This window comes from Bubalus bubalis, chromosome 8 (genome assembly GCF_019923935.1).
Source record: "Bubalus bubalis isolate 160015118507 breed Murrah chromosome 8, NDDB_SH_1, whole genome shotgun sequence".
Classification (NCBI taxonomy): domain Eukaryota; kingdom Metazoa; phylum Chordata; class Mammalia; order Artiodactyla; family Bovidae; genus Bubalus; species Bubalus bubalis.
The window spans coordinates 10,273,487-10,294,450 of NC_059164.1; the positions used below are offsets into that span (position 1 = coordinate 10,273,487).

General features: G+C 37.6%; 1 protein-coding gene across 4 annotated transcripts in view; it reads left to right on the forward strand.

Moving 5' to 3' along the window:
* Positions 1-20,964, forward strand: part of VPS50 (VPS50 subunit of EARP/GARPII complex) — a 131,061-nt gene that overhangs the window by 6,649 nt on the left and 103,448 nt on the right. For all 4 annotated transcript variants that reach the window (XM_006078319.4, XM_045166347.1, XM_045166346.1 and 1 more), the window contains exons 2-6: positions 3,534-3,602; positions 15,548-15,670; positions 16,984-17,055; positions 19,518-19,571; positions 20,458-20,528. In XM_006078319.4, coding sequence (XP_006078381.3) covers positions 3,534-3,602; positions 15,548-15,670; positions 16,984-17,055; positions 19,518-19,571; positions 20,458-20,528 — 389 coding nt within the window. The remainder of the gene's footprint in view (positions 1-3,533; positions 3,603-15,547; positions 15,671-16,983; positions 17,056-19,517; positions 19,572-20,457; positions 20,529-20,964) is intronic.

A 20,964-nucleotide genomic window follows, 5' to 3' on the forward strand; every position in this document is an offset into this window, starting at 1 on the left:
TATTTGTTAATAGAGATTTATAAAATTGCTAATCAGATCTATAATCCTAAAATACAGATGAGTGTCAGATATTATGCTTTGAGGCCTTTACCTAACTCTTGGTTTCTGTCTTGATGAGATAAAAGCATTTCTCTGTGATGTTCAGAATAATGGTGAACACTTAAAGGGTGTTTACCATGTACCAGACTCTGTTTGTGGCCTCTCGTATGTTACCTCCTTTATCCCTTATAAGAGCCTCTGAGTTATTGTTACTGTCATTAGACTATAAGGATAGGCAGGTTGTTCAAGATGGCAGAAGCCATTCTTTGAATCCCTTGCTTCCTAACATGGATATAGGGTTTCCAGTTTTTATTACTTTTATTTTGTACGTTTGGTAGAAAGTTGCCATGTATTCATATTAGTAGCAAATTATTGTGTGATAACTAACTTGGAGGCAAGGTGTTTTTCTAGATGCTGGTATATACCACTTGTTTGCTTGTTTTAGACATTGGATTCTTTCCTCATAACTCTGGGGAAAGAGAAAATGACACCTGATATATTCTTCCAAGAATTTCTGTTAGGTTGGTTAAACAAATGGTTTGTTTAAAAGGCATGAACATTATATTTAAAAAAGATACTTTAGGATTGGTTGTGGTTTTGAATCAATTATGAAGTTTTATTTATGTGTATATGAATGCATATAAGTGTGTGTATATAAAATGTATTTTGTTGTTCAGTTGCTGATTCGGGTCTGACTCTTAGAAATCCCATGCACTAGAGCATGCGGGGCTCCTCTTTCCACCACTCTCTCCCTGAGTTTGCTCAAATTCATATCCATTGAGTCAGTGATGCTCTCTAACCATCTCATCCTCCGTCACCCCCTTTTCCTTTTGCATCAGGGTTATTTCATCTTTTCCAGCCTCACGGTTTTTTCCAGTGAGTCAGATGTTCGCATCACGTGGCCAAAGTGTTGGAGCTTCACCTTCAGCATCAGTCCTTCCAGTGGGTGTTCAGGGTTGGTTTCCTTTAGGATGGACTGGTTTGATCTGCTTACAGTCCAAGGGGTAATTCTGTAATCTAGCCTTGCCTCTTCACCACTTTTGGTGCTATGCCCTTATGATGACTGTTGGTGAGAAACTGGGACAAGGAAGAAAACACACACGCACCAGTAGTTTCACACTTTAATTTTCTCACTCGTTGTAAGACTTTAAGCCTCAATGCGTGCATGCATGCATAGTCCTGGCTGACTCTTTGCGGCCCTATGGTCTGTAGCCCACCAGGTTCCTCTGTCCATGAAATTTTCCAAGCAAGAATACTGGAGTGGATTGTCATTTCCTACTCCAAGGGAATCTTCCCAACCCACGGATTGAACCCATGTCTCTTGCGTCTCCTGTATTGGCAGGCAGATTCTTTACTACTGCGCCACCTGGGAAGCCCTTAAGCTTCCATATGCTTTTCTTATTCCTGCAGATTTCCCTAGAAACTTCATTTTAAAGTCAGTTTCATGTTCTCATGGGAACGGGGTTTTAATTAGCTGGAGGTTGGAGCTTAACCAAGGCTCCAAATAAGTTACTAATTGCTTTGGTGTTTACTCTGTTCCTGGAATTGTGCTAGCCCTAGGCTAGACAGGCAAACAGAACTTGGTCTTTCCCTTCTCTTGGGTCCAGAGAGAGAGGTATGTTTACTATTTAAAACTGCTACTTTGGCAGAGGTGTTGGGAAATGTTTAGCAGGGTTTCCAAAACATTAGAAATGATAGCAGTCACCTGGGTTGCTTGTTAAACTGCAATTCCTTGTCCCGATCCAGAAATACCTATTTATTAGATCCGTGGTGGGACTTAGGAAAAAACTTCCTAGGTGATGGAGCTGGTCCATAGGCGATGCTGAGAAATAGTGTTTCTTTGAAACATAGGATTTAGGAAAATTTCATAGAGGAGCTCTGAAAGTAGGGTGTTGGTTTGGTGGGGTGGAATGAGAGAGCAAGAAGGGTGCGGGGAGAGGAAGATGGGGAGAATGAGGGAGGACGAGAAGGGGAGAGAGTATGGAAGGAGAGAGAGAGAGAGAAGAGGGAGAGAAGGCCGGTGGAGGGGGGCATTTTCTGGGGAAAATGGAAGATTGGGGATGAAACAGAGCACCTTGTCATAAAAAAATTATAGCTATGATTGGCGGTATTTTATATTAGGGAAGATAAAATATACACCTCTATAATTTAAAGATGAGTAAGTTCTACTCTAAGTCTCAAATAAATGTGCCATATATTTTGGTTGCTATGGACATCAGAAGGCCAGTATAGGATAGCTAAAGGACAAAAACTCAACAGCATAAATCTCTCCTTAAGTTCATGTCCCGGCTGATTTTGCTTCCAGACTATTATTACAGGGATTTTAGGGGTCTGCTTTGAATAGCCTATGTTAAAAAGAGGCTTTTAAAGAAAATTTAAATTGCGCACTTCTTTCTGTCTTGATAACGTTCCCTGGTGCACAAATGAGCCTTTCAGAATCCCTGAATTCTTGAATCAGAATCCCTGAATGCAGAAAGTTGTTGTATAGTCACTCAGTCGTGTCTGACTCTTTGCTACGTCATCCATGAACCATAGCCTGCCAGGCTCCTCTGTACATGGGATACTCCAGGCAAGAATCCTGGAGTGGGTTGCCATTTCCTTCTCCAGGGGATATTCCCAGCCCAGGGATCGAGCCTGGGTCTCGGGCTTGGCAGGCAGATTATTGACCACTGAGCCCTGAGGGAACCTGGAATAGACAAAGAACCAAAGAGCTAAAGCAGTGAGACTTGAGGTTTAACTCTCAGTTCTGTAGTATGAATTGGGTACATTGATGAGAGCGATAAGGTAAATCCTAGGGATTACTTATGTATTAATTAAGCCTTTATCATTTAAAAATTTACCATTATTTAAAAATCTTTGGTTAGCTCAGTCATAATGCTTGGACCTTTTTGCAAAGGTCCAATTTGGCAAATGAATTTGGTCCTGATTCATAGATAAGCGCTTTTATGGAATGCTTTTTGTCACCCACGTTTCTTCTCTTTTGGTTGTTTTTGAATAATGGTTAACTCAGACTTCAGCCATTAGGTATGAGGTTGCCATTTATTGATTTTATCTTGAATTTCCAAAAGTACATCTTTCTTTGATTTAATAATAGTACTGTATGTATTGTGACAGCTATTTTTAGAAACACATTCTATATATTGTACAACAGGAACATGTCTTTTTAAAACGGTGATTTTTATTTCAGTAAGTATAGTCTAACTTAGGGTTGAGAAATATGAATGGAAAGTCTTTTGCTATCAGCTGATGGTCTCAGTGAAAGAAGGGGAAGCCTTTGCAGCTTATTTTTGACTCCTCCTGCAGTTCTCTTTATACAATAAAATGTTAAAAAGCAACTGTTCAAGGAGATAAACAAATCGCACATATCTGCACATCAAAATCATTAAACTTGGTGGTAATATAACAAGACAAGCAAAATAGTATTTTCTCTAATGTTACAGTTGTGCAGCACAGTTGAAATTCTTCTCTTTTTTATCTTTTTTTCTTTTTTGAAGGGTCTGAAAAGTCCTCCAGAGAGCCTCAGTGATCTTGGTGCCATTGAGAGTCTCCGGGTACCTGGAAAGGTATTGATCTACATGAGTGAGCGTGACTTTTTGCTTCCTGAAGAAAATATTATTGCCTTCGGATACTAATTGATTCACAGAAGCTTTTCCCTCCCACAGGCATATGGTTGTTGTGATGAGCTGGGTAAAGTTTTATAATGCAGTAGGCTTGGGGCTTGTTTTTGCTCTCATCCTCATTGGGATGCAGTATGATTCATTATTGTGAAACAGAAAATGTGAAATTGATAAATTTAGAGTTGATTACTGCATCAAATTCTTTGCCTGAAAGCAGTGATATATATATATATATAAATGAAACGTATTGATTCATCTGCTGTAATTCAGATAAATAAAATGAAATGATTTACTTTTTATGCTGTAACTCTGAGCTCCAAATCATAGTAAATTATGTTTTCGTGATGAAGCAGAGATATTTGAATAAGTAGCTAAAGCATAGCTTATACTAAATTGTAGATATCTTGGATTTTAATCCCCTGATATTCATGTGAACTTGGCCATCTGCAAATTTAATAGGTGTTATTTGAAAGCTAGCTGGCTCCCCCCCAGGAGGAATATTAGCCATTGTTAAATAAACCAGTCCCTGCTGTGCCTCACTCTGGGGCCCCACTGCTTGGAGCTGCCTCCGTCTGTAGTAGCTCCGGCACAGATCAAAGCCAGTTTTGAATGTCTGCTCTTGTGGTGTTCAATTTGGGGATCATATCTGAAACTGTTTTCTGTGCCTGGCAGCTTAATACAAGGGCTTGTTTCTCTTGACTGGCCGTCACAGGGCCCCTCATCACACCCCCGTGTCAGCTGCTTAGGAGGAGGATTTCCCACCTCTTTGAGGCACCTTACCCCCTAAAGTGAATTTTGTATTTACTGCTTAGCTTTTTTTATATTAGGTCAGATCCATATACAGTGAAATTCTAACCAACCCTTTTGCATGAAATGGCTCAGACAGAAGCCTTATAGAGGCATTTTGAATCGTTATACATAGTGTTATAAAAGACTGTTGGATGTGATAAAATTGGGAATTGAGAGATAACCATTAATCCTAATTGACAGGTCATTTTCTATTTCTTTGACTTAAAAAAAAGTGTATCAGGCATTATGAACATGCCTTGAATTAGATGGCATTAGATGTTTCAGAACCACAGTGAAACTGATGAGTGAGCCCCTTTAAAAAAAAATACAATAATGTATTGCATAGAACTCTCTGTTGTCTTTAAACCATGAGCTCATGATGTCTTACCAGTAGTGGTAGGTAGTGAATTTGTAATGATCTTATTTTACAGTCTTCTTACTGACTCCCAACTCTCTCCCTATCAGTGATCAGCAGTGTATACTTTCTTATTAAAATTTTTTTTAAGAATTTTTAAAAGTTTTACATTGGAGTATAAACTTCCCTGGTGGCTTAGATGGTAAAGCGTCTGCCTGCAATGCGGGAGACTTGGGTTTGATCCCTGGGTCGGGAAGATCCCCTGGAGAAGGAAATGGCAACCCACTCTAGTACTCTTCCCTGGAAAATTCCATGGACAGAGGAGCCTTGTAGGCTACAGTCCATGGGGTTGCAAAGAGTCGGACATGACTGAGCGACTTCATTCACTCACATAGTTGATTAGTGCACAGGGAACTCTACTCAATATTCTGTAATAACCTAAATGGAAAAAGAATTTGAAAAAGAATAGATACATGTATATATTTGGCATTGTGTACTTTTGAGATGGTGGGCTCTGGGAGAACAGTCTGAAATCACAGGGTCAGCAGGTGTAAATGGTTCGAATGATGGTTAAGCCTGGGGCAGTAGTCTGATATACACACACTAAGAAGGCAGTTTAGGTAAACTGTAGTATCTCTGCTTTAATTTAGCCTTTAGCCTAGAGAAACTTTTAAACATTAATTCATTTAATAGCTCTCCCTTACTCAAGTATGGGTAGAACATTCAAAAGAAAAAAAGCATCTTTTATCTTCAGGACTGTACCCATTTCTTTTGCCTGTTCTTGTCATCGTGTCTTTCTAAGTTATAACAGGGAATTGAGATTTCATTGGGATTTTCAAGAAAGAAAGTTTAGCTTGGGTATGTTATGTATAAAGGGAAAGCAGGAGGGGTTATTAAGATGGAGCATATGAAATGGCTGTGTTTTAGATTAGAAGTGGTTTAATATTGGCTGATTTCATATGGTTCAACGCAGAAAAAGGAGGGTAGTTAAGGAGAACTGAGGAAGGGCGCCAGGGGAGCTTGATAACCTAGAAAGTACTGTTGATTGTTTTTTTTTTCCTTTTGAGTACTATATAAATTCTGAGTGGAAGAAACCTTAGAAATCATCTGGTACAGTTTATGTATTTTATAGACAAGATGACACTGTATCCAATCTTTAGAGGAGATGCAAGTCAATAATAATCCATATACTGGAAATCTGGGATTTGGTGGAGAAAACAGTATGGAAGGTAAAAAAGAAAAAACGGATTCTTTTCAGAATTTGCCATAGGAAAGGAAAACTTGGAGGTAGATTAAAAAAATCATAGCTTAAATACTTCAGAGCCGAGGTCAGTGGTGCGCAAATTTTGCACATTAGAATTGCTAGTACCCAGGCCATTGTTACTTAGTCGCTCAGTCATGTCTGACTCTTTGTGACCCCATAGACTGTAGCCCGCTAGCCTCCTCCGTCCATGGGATTCTCCAGGCAAGAATACTGGAATGGGTTGCGATTTCCTCCTCCAGGGGATCTTCCCAACCCAGGGATCGAACCTCTCCTGCGTTGCTGGCAGATTCTTTACCGCTGAGGTACCCCACTCTAATTACTGCGTGGGGGGTGGGGCTAAGCGTCCGTAGTGTTTAAGGATCCCCAGCCGAGTCCGGTGAGGAGCCTTGTTTGGGAACCATTGGCCAAGCTGTGCGTGCAATGCGGAGAAAGAAAGGGGGACCACAGAAACTGTTGTAGATAAAAATTTGGTAGTTTTCCTGACAATCTTTGTGGGGAAAAAAGTAGAATAAAGAGTTAGCGATGATCTAAAATTTTATTTTTGGGAAACAGGTACTGTTTTTTTCAAATTAATGGGATTTTTTTGGTGCAGCAGGTAAGGCTATAAGAAATTAATCTATACTGTATTTATTGACTGAATATTCATTTAAGGAAATGTATACTGTTTGAATCATGTGAAAGATTTTTAGATAATTTGATTGGTTATAAGAATTCTGAAGAATTAAGACCAAAATTTATTATAGTATGTAATAATTGTAATAGCCATGTGTTTAATAGTTACAGAACTTATTAGGACTGTTTGAAAGGACTTGCTGAATCATGGTTTAAAAATACCTGAACTTTATAAATCTACATTTAGGCTTTAGGTAAACTTCCCATCGGTTCGGTTCAGTCGCTCAGTCGTGTCCGACTCTTTGCGACCCCATGAATCGCAGCACGCCAGGCCTCTCTGTCCATCACCAACTCCCCGAGTTCACTCAGACTCACGTCCATCGAGTCAGTGATGCCATCCAGCCATCTCATCCTCTGTCGTCCCCTTCTCCTCCTGCCCCCAATCCCTCCCAGCATCAGAGTCTTTTCCAATGAGTCAACTCTTCGCATGAGGTGGCCAAAGTACTGGAGTTTCAGCTTCAGCATCATTCCCTCCAAAGAAATCCCAGGGCTGATCTCCTTCAGAATGGACTGGTTGGAATAGTTACATGTCATAAACCTGAAAAAGAGAGCTAATACTAATATTATTTATGAATTTTTACTGAAATACTGCCTCCTTAACAATAAGAATTTTTGGGGGATGGGGTTAGTTTCTTTTTTTTTAAGGCCTTGATCTTACTGACTCATTAATACAAATAGGATTCTGCTGCATTTACTCTTGCATAGTTGATTTAGCTATGACTTTGATTTTTTTCATTAAAGAAAAATATAGGGTGTGGAGCCAAAAGAAATCTGTTTCTGTCAAAACCTGAAAATATATTTGTCTAAATATAAGAAAATATTTTTTTATGCCTAATTTATTCCACAAATATTTATTGAGTACCTACCTACTCTGGCATTTCTACTATATAACATTCTGGGATTTTGGGTAGAGTGTATGCTAGCTTTTAGAATACCTCTGTGAAGTAAGAGAAATGGATTGACTGACTTCTTAGTATTCATGAAAAGACTCCTAAAATGACTCTGATTACAGAGCTTTATTTTCAGAACTTTACCAAGACATGAGGAAAGTGCTGGAATAAGAGCCGGAAGAGCTGGTTCAAGTATTGACTTAAACGTTTAGCTTATTATTAAAGGGAAGTCATTTTAATAGCTTTATACCTCAGCTTCCTCATCTGTGAAAATGTGGTTAAACCAGTCCTTTTAGCACTGATTTTTTTAGTATCTCTATTGTAATATTTGTAGGAGAGGTATGACATAAAAATACAATCAAAAGAATAAACTGAGCAGTTTTTTTTTTTTTTTTTTTAAAGAAGATGAGTATATTACTGTCCGATATAGACAGAATTAGTTTCAACACTTTTGACTAGGAGACTTTTTTAGCTTTAGTGATTGGGATAAAAACTTTGAATTTACGATTATGTTTCATTTAAGACAGGTATCTTCTGCAGGTGGTTCCGAGAGGGATTGTAACTGTGGATCTGCAAAATTATTTAGAATTTTTCTTAGGCACTCATGGATAAAAATGTTTATCTGTGTTCTTTTTAACCATTAATGAAATTCTGCTTCTCTTGGCTTTAGATGCTTTGGGATACTTAACCACTCTTTCTAGCAGATCATAAAAGATCTGGCAATGATTTATTGTGCTTTTGGCAATGATTCATTGACCCAGGTAGTTACTAAGTTATGAAGATGCAAAGAGGTACAAGACTCTGTTCCTACCTCAACCTGAGTAAAAGAGACAAGCAAAAATAGACAACGTGGGAGGATATAGTAGAGGTCTCTAGTAAGATATGCATAGTGGTAGCACAGCTAGGAAATGATGGGGGTAGGCAGACGTGGGTGCTGGGTCTTCTAGAGTTGGCGATGAATTTGTTTTTGAAGGATAACTAGTGTACAGATAGAGTTTTGAGTGGCAGTCCTGCGCCAGGATACTGATTAAAAAGATAATATGAGGTTTAGGAAATGAATAAAAGTTAAAATTTGAGAGACATTTAAGAAACAGGATTTAGGACTGAGGATTTTATTGGCTGTCGAAGGTGAAGGAATTGGAAGGTCATTAGACACTGGGATTGAAGGTGCTATGATATCTTTTCTCAGAATAGGTAGAAATCTCAATTTAAAAGAAATTCTTGTAAAGAGAGGGTCTGATCAGGTGTTTGAAAACTAAAACCAGGAGCCCTAACCTAAGGCTTAGACACTGGACTTGTCTCTGTGCTTCAGTTTACGTGTCTTGTCGTCAGCTTTAGCTCGACAGGCATGTGGCAAATAGCTTGATAGTTTTCACTGAAGTTGAGACATTTTTAAAGATAGCTTTTAAAAATAGATGTATATTTGATGCCTCCCTCCAAAGAAGTTAGCTTTAATGGTTTCTTTATCATAGGAATAAACTTGGGATAAAATAGCATAGCTATTGAATAAGAGAAGTAAGTAAAAATATTTGGCAGCATATCAAATATGAAAGTTTTGCTTGATCGTTTTGTGATTTTTATTACATGTTAATAATTCAGTGTATTTCTGTGAATAAAATCTGTTTTTCTTCAATATATCTTTCTTTAAAGACAAATATGTATATATTTGGGTTGTTACTTTGAGGAAAGAATTAAAATGCTACTTTAATAATAACCTTTTTATAAAAATCTATAAATCATGTTGCTAAAACCTTTCAAATTGTAGCGCTAATAATATTCCACCAGATGGCACTGACAGTCTGAAGAAAGCAGAGTTGGCTTGAAAAGCTATGTTTTATTTAAAACACACAGAAGATGATAAACCGGCTGCTTTGATAGATTATTGTTGTTCTAATAATAATTTTAAGAAAATATGCCATTTTCCCAGCGTAATCAGACATCTGTCAATTCATTATAAACTTACATTGGTAGATGTATAGTTTTAGGATATTTGTAATCTTGAATCCTATTTCATTTGGAAACAGAAAATTTCAGTGATTTATGATTTTTATAATACTGACTGCATATTGAAAACTCTGTTTTTGTTCTTCCTTTAAGCTCTGTATAGTTTTTGATAATCCTGTTTTGTTCTCAATTAGAACTCTAATGTGGTGTTAACTTGAGTAAGACTGTGATTTCTGTTTTTAGTACTTATTATAACAGAATAGCTTTTTGTTGTTGTTGTTGACTCGTGAAAAATGCAAGCAGACAAATAAACCTTTTGTCCTGGCAAACCTAAATTCATGCTGTGTAAGAGCAAACTTTCTTTACTCCCTCACTTGTGCCCAATACAATGCATTCTGTATTTATTCTGGTATAGAATGTGAACTATGGTCTGATAAACTATGTACAGAAATGGAAGCTGGTTTGCATTTCTTTTTTTATTCTACTTTACATTTTTCTGCAGGATTTTGAAAGCTGACCTGTGAAATGAAGATTTTTGCATTCACCTTTTTATTTGAATAAAAACCTACTACCGAAGATGATAAGTTTCCAGGCTGTTCTGTGGGTTTAAAAATTAAATTACTTTTCAAAGAGAATATTGAACTGAATAACGTTAAGGAGAACTGTTAAGCTGTCATAACTAACTTTTTACACTTACAAAAGTGAATAGGATTGAAAGCCTGAGCCTGGGTTGATATTTTTAATTAGTGTGGTATTTTGGATAATTTGAAAGTAGTGATTCAATATAAAATTTGTAGTTTTTCTTTTCCCTCCTGGACTTGAATACATCCTCTCCTTAAGAGGTGAACTCTTAAGTGGGAAATAGTTTTGTAACGTTATAGCCTGGTTTCTTTGGAAACCATAGATATATTGGAAGTGTTTATAACACCTTTACACTTGAGGGCTCCAATTGTTTTATAGACTTGAATCCCCAGTTCTCATATAACCTTTTGTTGTAATGTTGAGAGGAAACATGGCTTGGCCAAAATCAAAGATGTTGACTTAAATTTCTATTCTGATTTTCTTTCTTTTTTGAAAAGTTACATTTGCAATATGCATTTTTATATGTATTAATATGTTCATGTAGCTTTATCCCAGAGATGATCAGAATAGATGAATAGGCTAGGTAGTACATATTATATACAACCTTATGGTGTACTGTGACTGCTGGAAGAGACAGCCTCTAAAACTCTGAATGACTTCTTCATTATCTACCACTTTCCCAAAATATTCCTGCTTGGTGTATTATGTTAAGAAAATGTTGAATGTTTATGCTTGTTTTTGGATATAGCATCTGGCACCATGGTAATGTGTTAAGATATTTTTAGTAAAGGAAGAATATGGTCCTAGTTTATATAAAAGTGTGTTGAATTTTAACAGCATCACAGTTGTTCCATTTTCTAGGCTCTTGGTGTCCACGTAGTCTCTCCCCCATGACATTTTTCTGCCCTGCGGAAAGTCATCCACTGTTACTTAACCTGTTGTATGCTTTCCCACTCTGCTGCTTTTACTTCTGCTTCGCTTTATTTTTTCACCCTTATTCCCCCAATCTCTAATATTTTAAATTTTACTGTTTCTCATGTTCTGTAAATGCCACCATTTCCATCAGATGGTAGCTTACAATCCGTTAATGCCCTTCATTTTGTTTGTATTTCCTTTTTGTTCTGCCTTGCATTGTCATTTATTCATCTATTACTTCAGCAGCTATTTGAGCAAAGAGCCGTATTTTACTCATCTTTGTTTCTTTATGACCTAGCATAGAGGATTTTTACATAGTAGGACTTTAATTAAAAAAGTTCTAAAATTGGGATGTGTGACTTGACTGGGAAATAAGAGATAATGGAGCTTTGCTAGTCGGCAGGTTATTTCCTAATGATAATGTGGGAGAGAGGTTTGATTTGTTCTTTTTTGACATTTGTATTTTTGTTTCTATGTCCTTTACAATTAAGCTCATTAATTGTAGTTTTTCTCCGGCTCTAATTCTGGGGTGACATTTGTGTACTTATTTGAGGTGTAGTTGATTACCCACCCTTAGTAGGCAAGTTGTGACATGTTTGATGGATGGTTTGTAGTTGCTGATGAATTATTTTTGGATTTTCAAAGTTTGCAGAGCATTCCTACCACTATTATTAATATTAATAATATTAATATTATTAATAATAATATTATATGTGTCATAAACTTTACTATAAAAATTCTTTAAAAAACTGTACTCTTAATAGCAGTCCATAAGACTAAAATATTTTATTACCAAACATAGTTAAGGCATCTAATCTTCTTGTAACTTTTAAGAACATTGTATATTTTAATATTGGCTTGAGGAGTTTCATTTATTATTCTACTCCCCTGATTATACCTTTAAATTTGTTTTGTAGGGAATCTTTTGTTTGTTTATGTAAAGTTTTGCCACATACATATATATGCGGCAAAACTGATTTGGCTTGTAAAACTGGTTCTGTTTTAGGTGAAGAATTAGTACTTTTGTACATTTCCAATCCTAGGGAACCAGTTTACATAATGGTAAAATTATGGAGTGATTGTTTTAAGAATATACCGTCTAGCTGTTTCTTTTATTTTTCTACTTTATATGCATAAAATATTCCTACAATCATTTTACATTTATTGGTACTTCTATTTAGAAGAAAGAAGCCTTTCCTTAGGAGTTTGTGGATAATTTTGACTATCAAAACAAGAAGATACAGTCTCTTCCTTTCCCTTTGTTCTTATAGTCCTTTTTTTTTTTTTTAATACGATTGACTGTGTAAATTAGTTTTAGTTTGATCCATGATTTTTATCTACAGTGTGCCTTGGCACTTGGGAGCAAATGATGGAGAATAAAGAACAGCCTCCGTCCTCAAGAAGTGTGTAATCTGATGGAGCCGCCGGCACTGACAGCAGTGAGGCGTTTAGAGAGTGACTGGGTGGTGGCCGAGTCTTACAGCAGTGCGGCGGGACTAAAGGGAACACGGTGACCATGATTCCAGGCAGAACGGAGCGTGTTCTGACTGAGTTCAGACGTGTGTGTTCACATAGGAGCCCCTGAAAGGAGAGGGTGTTTTATAGGGACCTGGCGTCAGGCATTTGTTTGGTTGAATTCTGCTTTATGTGCTGTGTTTCTTTTTCTGCCTTTCTTGATTTTTCTCTCTCCCTCACTTCCAGGTTACTTAGTCCAGTGTTTAAGTGTTACATGTCACTTCTTTGAAATTATTTTTAGTCTGTCTGCTCTCAGTGATATAATTGCTTAGAGTTCTATGAAGGAATGGCATTTGACCTTTTATATACATAATAGACTGTGCCTTTTTTTTTTTTTTTACAGATATATCACCTTTGTGAAATGAGCATTTGTGAGATATTTATAAATCATGTTTTCCCTCTGACATTCTTAATAACTTTGGATATTTGTTTCACTGTCATTTGGAGTGTGTGTGTATGTCCGTTACAGGTGGAAAAAAAATAGGCATGAGGAGACTAAGTTGATATTAACTAAGGTTAATAGCCGAGTTGCAGCTCAAACCTGTGTCTTTCCCTTTGATTAGTCAGTAGGTAGTATATATAGGGAGAACCTCAGCCTGGAGTTAATGCCATTTACACATTTGAGATGACAGTGCTCATTCACTGCAGTCTGTTTGAATTTCCAACTTGTTTCACATCTGATAGTTTTCATTCTTAGGCATTTTTGTAATCTTCAGTTTTTTTGGTGTGTGAAGAGTCCCAAGTACATTTATTTGCCAGTGCTGCTGTGGAATTACTAGGGAGGCATACCCTCGCTCGGGCTTTATTCCTTCCCTCAGCTTGCGGTATCTGAAGCTGGTATTTCAAATGCCTGCGCACCTTTAGGGAGGGAGAGTGCCAGGAATTTCTGATCTCTTTTTCTATTTCATGTCTCACTGTCAATTCAGATTTCCACTGTATTCAGGGAGGTGGCCTGTGGATACGCTAACTAGTTGGAACCCTTCTGCAAATAGTGTGGGTTTAACACAAGTCTGTTGGAACGCTTCTGTGCCGTTGTCCAAGGTGCTGCACAGCTGAGTGTGCTGTAGATAAACCCCCACCGGAATACAGCTCCCACTGTTACCATGCTGGATTTCTTACTGCACTCATTGTGTCTAATCGCAGCAAAATCAGTGATGGTGGTCTCTTTAACCTGTTTACTTTTTGATTAGTATATTTTTGTAAGTTGAGTTTTGGTACTGAAGAAGCATATTCTTTTTCATGTACTTTTAATTCGGCAGGTTTAGTTTTTATGATTTTACCTTCTCTTTTCAATTTATCAGAATTTTAACTGTAAACAGTTAACTATTAAATTTCAGGTTTATTGCTCTAATGCTTTCTTTTAGCTTGGATCTACTGAGAGGAAATAATTTTATAGTTGTATAAATTTAAGATATAAATTAAAATCCTAAAGATATATAAGCTAGGCTCTTCCTTTTTTTCTTTTCTACAAATGAAAACTATGCTCTGCAATAAAGTAATCTAGAGTGCCTCTACTTGGAAAGTTTGGTCCTCAAATTAACCATATAATTTTTGTATATTTAATTAGTGGTGATTCATTAAGAATTCTTGTTAAATATTATTTTGACTGTAAAATGATTTTAAATACTGATTTCTTTTTGTGTACTTAAATGTTTGAGATTAATTTGAATAAAGCCAAATAATTAAATTATATGTCTGTAATAATGTTTTGGTTAATTACTGTGGCAGAAAGTGGGTATCTATATTTCTGAAATTTCCCAGTTAACTGAAGTTTTATCTGATTATGCAGTGAACCTACATAAGGATAAGGATGCAAGGATAAGGACTTGTCTGTTAAGCTCTTTTTGGTTGCATATCCACAGAAGCCCCATAATGTATCTTTAGAAAGCAAGCAGTTTGTCAGAGCTTTAGGTTCATAATTGGTTCATTAATTATAGTATCAGTACACTTTGAAGGAAGCCTCATGGGAGTACAGAAGTAACCTTGTGAGCCTTTTTTTTTTTTTTTTAAGTATTTATTTGTTTTTGACTGTATTGGGTCTTAGTTGTGATACTCAGGATCTTTCATTGCGACCTGCAGGCTCTCTAGTTACAGCTCGTGGGCTCAGTTGCCCCACCCTTGGTATATGGGATCTTAGTTCTCCAACCAGGGATTGAACCTGAATCTCCTGCCTTGAAAGGCAGATTGTTAACCTCTGGACCACTAGGGAAGTCCCTTGTGAACCTTTTGTGGAACAAGTTTTTCTTAGCCAAGCAGTGAGATTTTCAGCAGAAAATCTGTTCAGGGTTCCAATACTGATTGTGACCCGAAAGTCACTAAAATGTTGTCCACTGGTTATCTGTGGTGGGACAGATTCTAGAGCATAGTTAGACGAAGAGAGGGCTTCCCTGGAGGCTCAGACAGTAAAGAATCTGCCTGCAGTGCGATAGACCTGAGTTCAGTCCCTGGGTTGGGAAGATCCCCTGGAGGGGGGAATGGCTACCCACTCCAGTATTCTTGCCTGGAGAATTCCATGGACAGAGGAGCCAGGTGGGGCTCCATGGGGAACCCCATGGACCCCTACAGTCCATGGGGTCGCAAAGAGTTGGACACGACTGAGCGACTAACACACTAGAGATGAAGAAACTGTGTGTATATGTGATAGGTATTAGGTAGTCACTTTTTTTCTTTTTGTTTAACATCTGAATTTTCTCAACTACTAGTTGATACACCAGGAATTGAAAATAAAATCTGAATCTTCAAACTGGCTAGTATTTTGCTCCAATAGATGGGTGGTTTTTAGTGTTTGACTTTTTCCTAACTTTCCACAAACTTTCTTCCTGTTTTCTGTCAGCTCGTCTCCTTGGTCAGTGTTTCCCAGGAGATTGGTCAGGCTTAAGACAGATGATTATTTATTTCTGTGCAGATAGAATTATAGCAACTACAAGTGCTATAATTTTTTTTGTTGTTTTGTTTTCCCTTAAAGGAGGAATTCCGAGAACTTCGAGAACAGCCTAGTGACCCTCAAGCTGAACAAGAACTAATTAATAGTATTGAACAAGTGTATTTTTCTACAGATTCATTTGATATTGTTAAATATGAACTGGAGGTAAAAAAATTCATTAAAACCTATCTAAAGCCAATTTTGTTCAGTGATTTAAATTTGTGAGTGAAATATGAATGGTTTTTAGGGTCATTGTATTTATTTTTGATACTAGGACCTATCTGTGATAACCACATTGTGATTAAATGAACTTTCAGCATTGTTTAAAGATGAGATTATTTTTTAAAATGTAAGGTTAATTTTTGTATTTTTCGTTTTTAACTCTCAGCACACAATTATGTTAGTGTACTGCCTCTATCTTATTTTACATTGGCTAAATATGTTTAGGAAAGCTCTGAGACTTTTAATCATGAAAGTATATTTACATCATTATTTAGTTGTGATAAATACCCCTGTGCCATAATGTTTATAACTTTGGCATTTTAAATTTATAAGAATTAAAAAAAAAAAAAGTCAGAATAGTAAAATTTGGGTTTTAGATGAAACCAAATGCTGTATGCATGCATGCTTCATATGTAGTACCTAGAGTTAGTACCCAGCTTATTCGGAAATTTCGTCATCATTTGGCTGAGACTGGAGGTCTAACCTGGTATTTTCCCATCTTCACCATGGCATGCATTTTTGTTAGTTCCCATACTGCCCTCTGGGTTTCCCTGGTGGCTCAGATGGTAAAGAATCTGCCTGGAATGTGGGAGACCTGGGTTCGATCACTGGGTCAGAAAGATCCCCTGGAGAAGGGAATGGCAACCCACTCCAGTATTCTGGCCTGGAGAATCCCATGGACAGAGGAGCCTGGCGAGCTGCAGTCCGTGGAGTTGCAAAGAGTCAGACACAGCTGAGCGACTACACTTTCACTTTCATACTGTCCTCCGGAGTATGTATAGTCTGTGTCTTCAAATAACCATCACTATCACACTACATATGTAGGCATTAATTTCCATTCATCCTATTTCAGAGGGGAAGTAGGTTTTGAGTTCTGTCTTGGACGAATAGGGAGATACCAGTGGCTGGTAGAGTGGGGAATTAGGGTTAGGAACTTTCTCACATTCTGTTACAGGTATTGGAAGCAGAGTTTCCCAGCTTAGGGGCTAGGAGTCCCCACCGGAGTGGGATTTCCAGGAGGTTGGAGGTGGCGGCAGTGGAGATAGCAGAGGGAGGGTGGAGCTTGAACCCCAAAGGGTTAGTACCAGAGATACAGGCTGGTGTCTGGGGTCTAGTGCGGAGGTTGGAAGGATGGGAGGAGTGGGGTGTGACACTGTTTTGTATGTGCAGATTGTAATCCCTCACTTAGGTGTGCAGGGAAGTGAAAATAAACAATTGATTTTTTTCACTCTTTGTTTATGGATTTTTCCTTTTAGAAGCTCCCTCCTGTTCTCAATTTGCAAGACTTAGAGGAGTACAGAGACAAATTGAAACAACAGCAAGCTGCAGTAAGTAAAAGACACATTTCTGACAAAACTGTAAAGGAAACACAACAGAGCGGTGTACTGTTTACAGGTTTTCCGGTTTCACTAATACACTAACATTTTAAACAAATCTTATTATTTGACATGACTTTGACTCAAATGAAACATTTATATGTATTCAAATTTGCTATTCAGTTCCCCTCGTATTACTTTGATAGATTTGCTTCTAGAACTTGGTGTTCTTCCTCTGGAATCCTAAACATGATGAAAGAATTTTGAATTTTTTTTTTTCAGATTACTGAGTACCTGCTTAGATTGCTCCTTGTCACATGGTGTGTGACTTTCCTATCCATAGTTTTTTTTTTAACTCGCAGCTTTATGATAGATAGAATGTTCTTATATCAGAGTAGAGGCTCCCACGTGTAGTTGAAAGGCCCAAAGAGAATACAGGGCTAAGGTTCAGAAAGCCTGGACTGCTGCCACTATAACCGTGTGACGTTGGGCAAGTCACTTTGCCTTGCTAAATCTCTTGTGTCATTTGTGAAGTAGTGGGCTGGGCCTGCATTTTACCTAATGATGTAAAATTCTGTGATTTTCTATTTTCGTTGTGTTAGGCTGAATTCCTTTTATAAAACTCAGACAGTACTGTAGGAGATTACATAATGGTAGTAAGTAGTCTTGTTAATTTTTTCATACTAAAAGCAGTAATAATACGTTCAGCCATTTTAAGATACGATCTTTAATAATACATGAGACAAATAAAGGAAGATATACTTCCGTATCTTTTGTGTTATACCCAGAGGCCTCAGTGGGTGCTGGGATCTCCTAGAGGCTGGTAGCAGTAGCGTGGAGAAGGGCCCTCAGCACTAGAGGGTTATGTAGGAAAAGCATGTTGCTGTTCTGGAGACTTTGAGTTCAGTGGATGGTGGCACCTTTTCCTTTGGGTCTCAGCATGTTTTAATATGGTCTCCCCCCTCTCTGTAACTCATGTCGTAGTAGTATTTTGGGAATGAATCCCACCACAAGGGCCATGTAGCATAGTGGCCTTTGGAATCTGATCAACCTGGCCTTGAACCGTGACCTTGAAACTTACTGCGGGTGAATTATTGCTGTGTCTAAGATTACACCCCCTGGAAAATAAGGAAACGTGTCACCCATTTCAGTAGTCCTAATTACTAATTGAGGTAATGCAAGAAAAGCACTCAGCAGACTGCCTGGTGCCGTGGAAGCTGACAATAGCCACATGGTCTATTTAAAACAAGAAAAATGGAAAAACCCATAACAATCAGCAAAAAGCAATGAACGCACACAAATAAATGAATGAATGACTCAGAAAACAATTTGCTAAGATTAAGTGGGTTTCTGTCTGTGAACATCTCTACAAGTTCCTGTCTATACAGGTCTACACAAATGCAGAGCAGATTAAGAAAACATGAAAGAATTAATGTAGTAGTTGAATGCGTGTGTAACGTTCTGTCCTCAGCCGCATTGGGGCAGGGGATACGATTGTATTTCTTGAGTATGCTATGCTAAGTCACTTCAGTCATGTCCGACTCTGTGCGACCCCATAGACGGCAGCCCACCAGGCTCCCCCGTCCCTGGGATTCTCCAGGCAAGAACACTGGAGTGGGTTGCCATTTCCTTCTCCAATGCATGAAAGTGAAAAGTAAAAGTGAAGTCGTTCAGTCGTGTCTGACTCTTAGCGACCCCACGGATTGCAGCCTAACAGGCTCCTCCGTCCGTGGGATTTTCCAAGCAAGAGTACTGGAGTGGGGCGCCATTGCCTTCTCCGATGTAGACGGTCATTAACTGCCTTCTGTGCCCCTCAGCATGGTCATGGTCATTGCTGGTCATGGTGCCCCTGCAGTGCAGGGCTGCAGAGGTCCCTGAGATTGTGAAATAAGAAACTTATGTTCCAGATCATTCGAGTTCTACATTGCATACACTAACATTATTCATGAAACTGACCAAGAAACCTTCGATATCTTCATAGCACTCCAAAAAAGCACATTTTCAGTTTTTCAGAAGTAGTGAGCCAAATTGCTGTTTGTCTTCTTATGCAGTATAAAGAGTTTAAAGGGGACAAGGATATTTTCTATTTCCCAGATGGTATTTCCATAACTTGAGTAGATTAAATATTTTTTTATCTTAAGAAGTCTGTCTTTTGAAAGTAAATCTGGTACCCTTAAAGATGGATAGACTTTTGCACATGTTAGTGAAATCAAATAATGATTCTCATGTTATTAACAGTAATAATGACCATTTATTGAGTTTCTATTAAGGACCAAGTATTGTGCTATGTGCTATAGCTCTTTTACTAAATTCATGAACAGAGACATATGTGTGGCCCTAGCATGCCAGAATCTGCTGTAGGAGTGATTGAGAAGCCCTGTTGAATGTTCTTGCTAAAACTTTAAATGTAAAATGTAATAGGAAGCATGAGGCTTTTTCTTTTATTTCCTTTATGTGATTGCATGTTCTTCTAGGTCTCAAAAAAAGTAGCAGATTTAATCCTTGAAAAACAGCCTGCTTATGTCAAGGTAGGATAATATTTGTTATTTTTAAAGTAAAATATTAAAAATGTTTGAGTGACTTATACTTGGAATTTGAAATATTTATTCTTTTGTCTGTAGTTTATAGCAACATATTAACTTTATTTGGGTTGTGTTTGTATATGGTTTTTTCTCTCATGTGGGGAATTTACCAAACTATGGGAAGTGAAAGAGTTTTTATATCTGACTCTAATCTGTTTGGTTTTCCTAACTTGAGAACAGCCAATGAAAATTGCTTCTGTGTATTTTGTAACTCAGATCATCAACAGTGATTGCTCAGTCTGCCTTTAAAATATGATAAAATTGAAACTGTCTCTTTGAATCTGCCTTTTCATCAGAAAAGCAGAGGCTTCAGAATGCACTGAAATATCTAACTGTGTTCAAACGAAGCCATTCACTGTAAAAGCATCTTAGCAAACAAATCATGTTTGTCGTATTTGTCATTGTCTTATGAAGTTATCTTGGATAGAAACATTTAGACGAATATATTATTAGTATTTATTTACACCCATCTAAAAGAGGATGGTGATGGACAGGGAGGCCTGGTGTGCTGCGATTCATGGGGTCGCAAAGAGTCGGACATGACTGAGCAACTGAACTGAACTGAACAGAGGATGGGTCTAGATTTCCTTACAAGCAATACTGCCTGAATATTTTGTGACATGCCATGATGAAAATCAATTCAAAGTAGTTATCTAAAATGATTTTATGAAAAATACACCAACAGTGTACAAGTTCAGGTATCTTTGTTGTTACTTTGTTTATCAAGCAGGCTTCTCTTTGAAACCCACTAAAGTTTTTGTTAGAGAACCATATCAATAAGAAAGAAAGATAAAATGCCTCGCACAGTAACCTGCGCCTCGTCTTTCCGTAGGAACTTGAAAGAGTTACCTCATTACAAACAGGGCTTCAGTTAGCTGCTGCTATCTGCACCAATGGGAGGAGGTACTGCATTTGATGATGCTTTGTTCTTTAAGCTAAATAACATTTAAGAGGAACTGTCTTGGAAAATTGAGTTTTTAAATTACGATTGTGGTTTCTAGAATGCTATTCATTAACTGAACATACATCATGATTTATAAACTGCACTAAGAAGGTGTGTGGGAAATGTTTTAAAATCTAGTTAGGGATTAAAAATATTAGTTTTTTTAAGTTGTTTTTTTTTTAATGTGGGCCATTTTAAAAGTCTTTATCAAATTTGTTATAATGTTGCTTCTGTTGTTTATGTTCTGGTTTTTTGGCCCTGAGGTATATGGGATTTTAGTTCCCCGACCAGGGATCAAACCTACACCCCCTGCTTTGGCAGGTGAAGTCTTTAACCACTGGATTGACAGGAAAGTCCCCAAATATTAGTGTTTTTGTATTGCTTAAATCAGTGCTT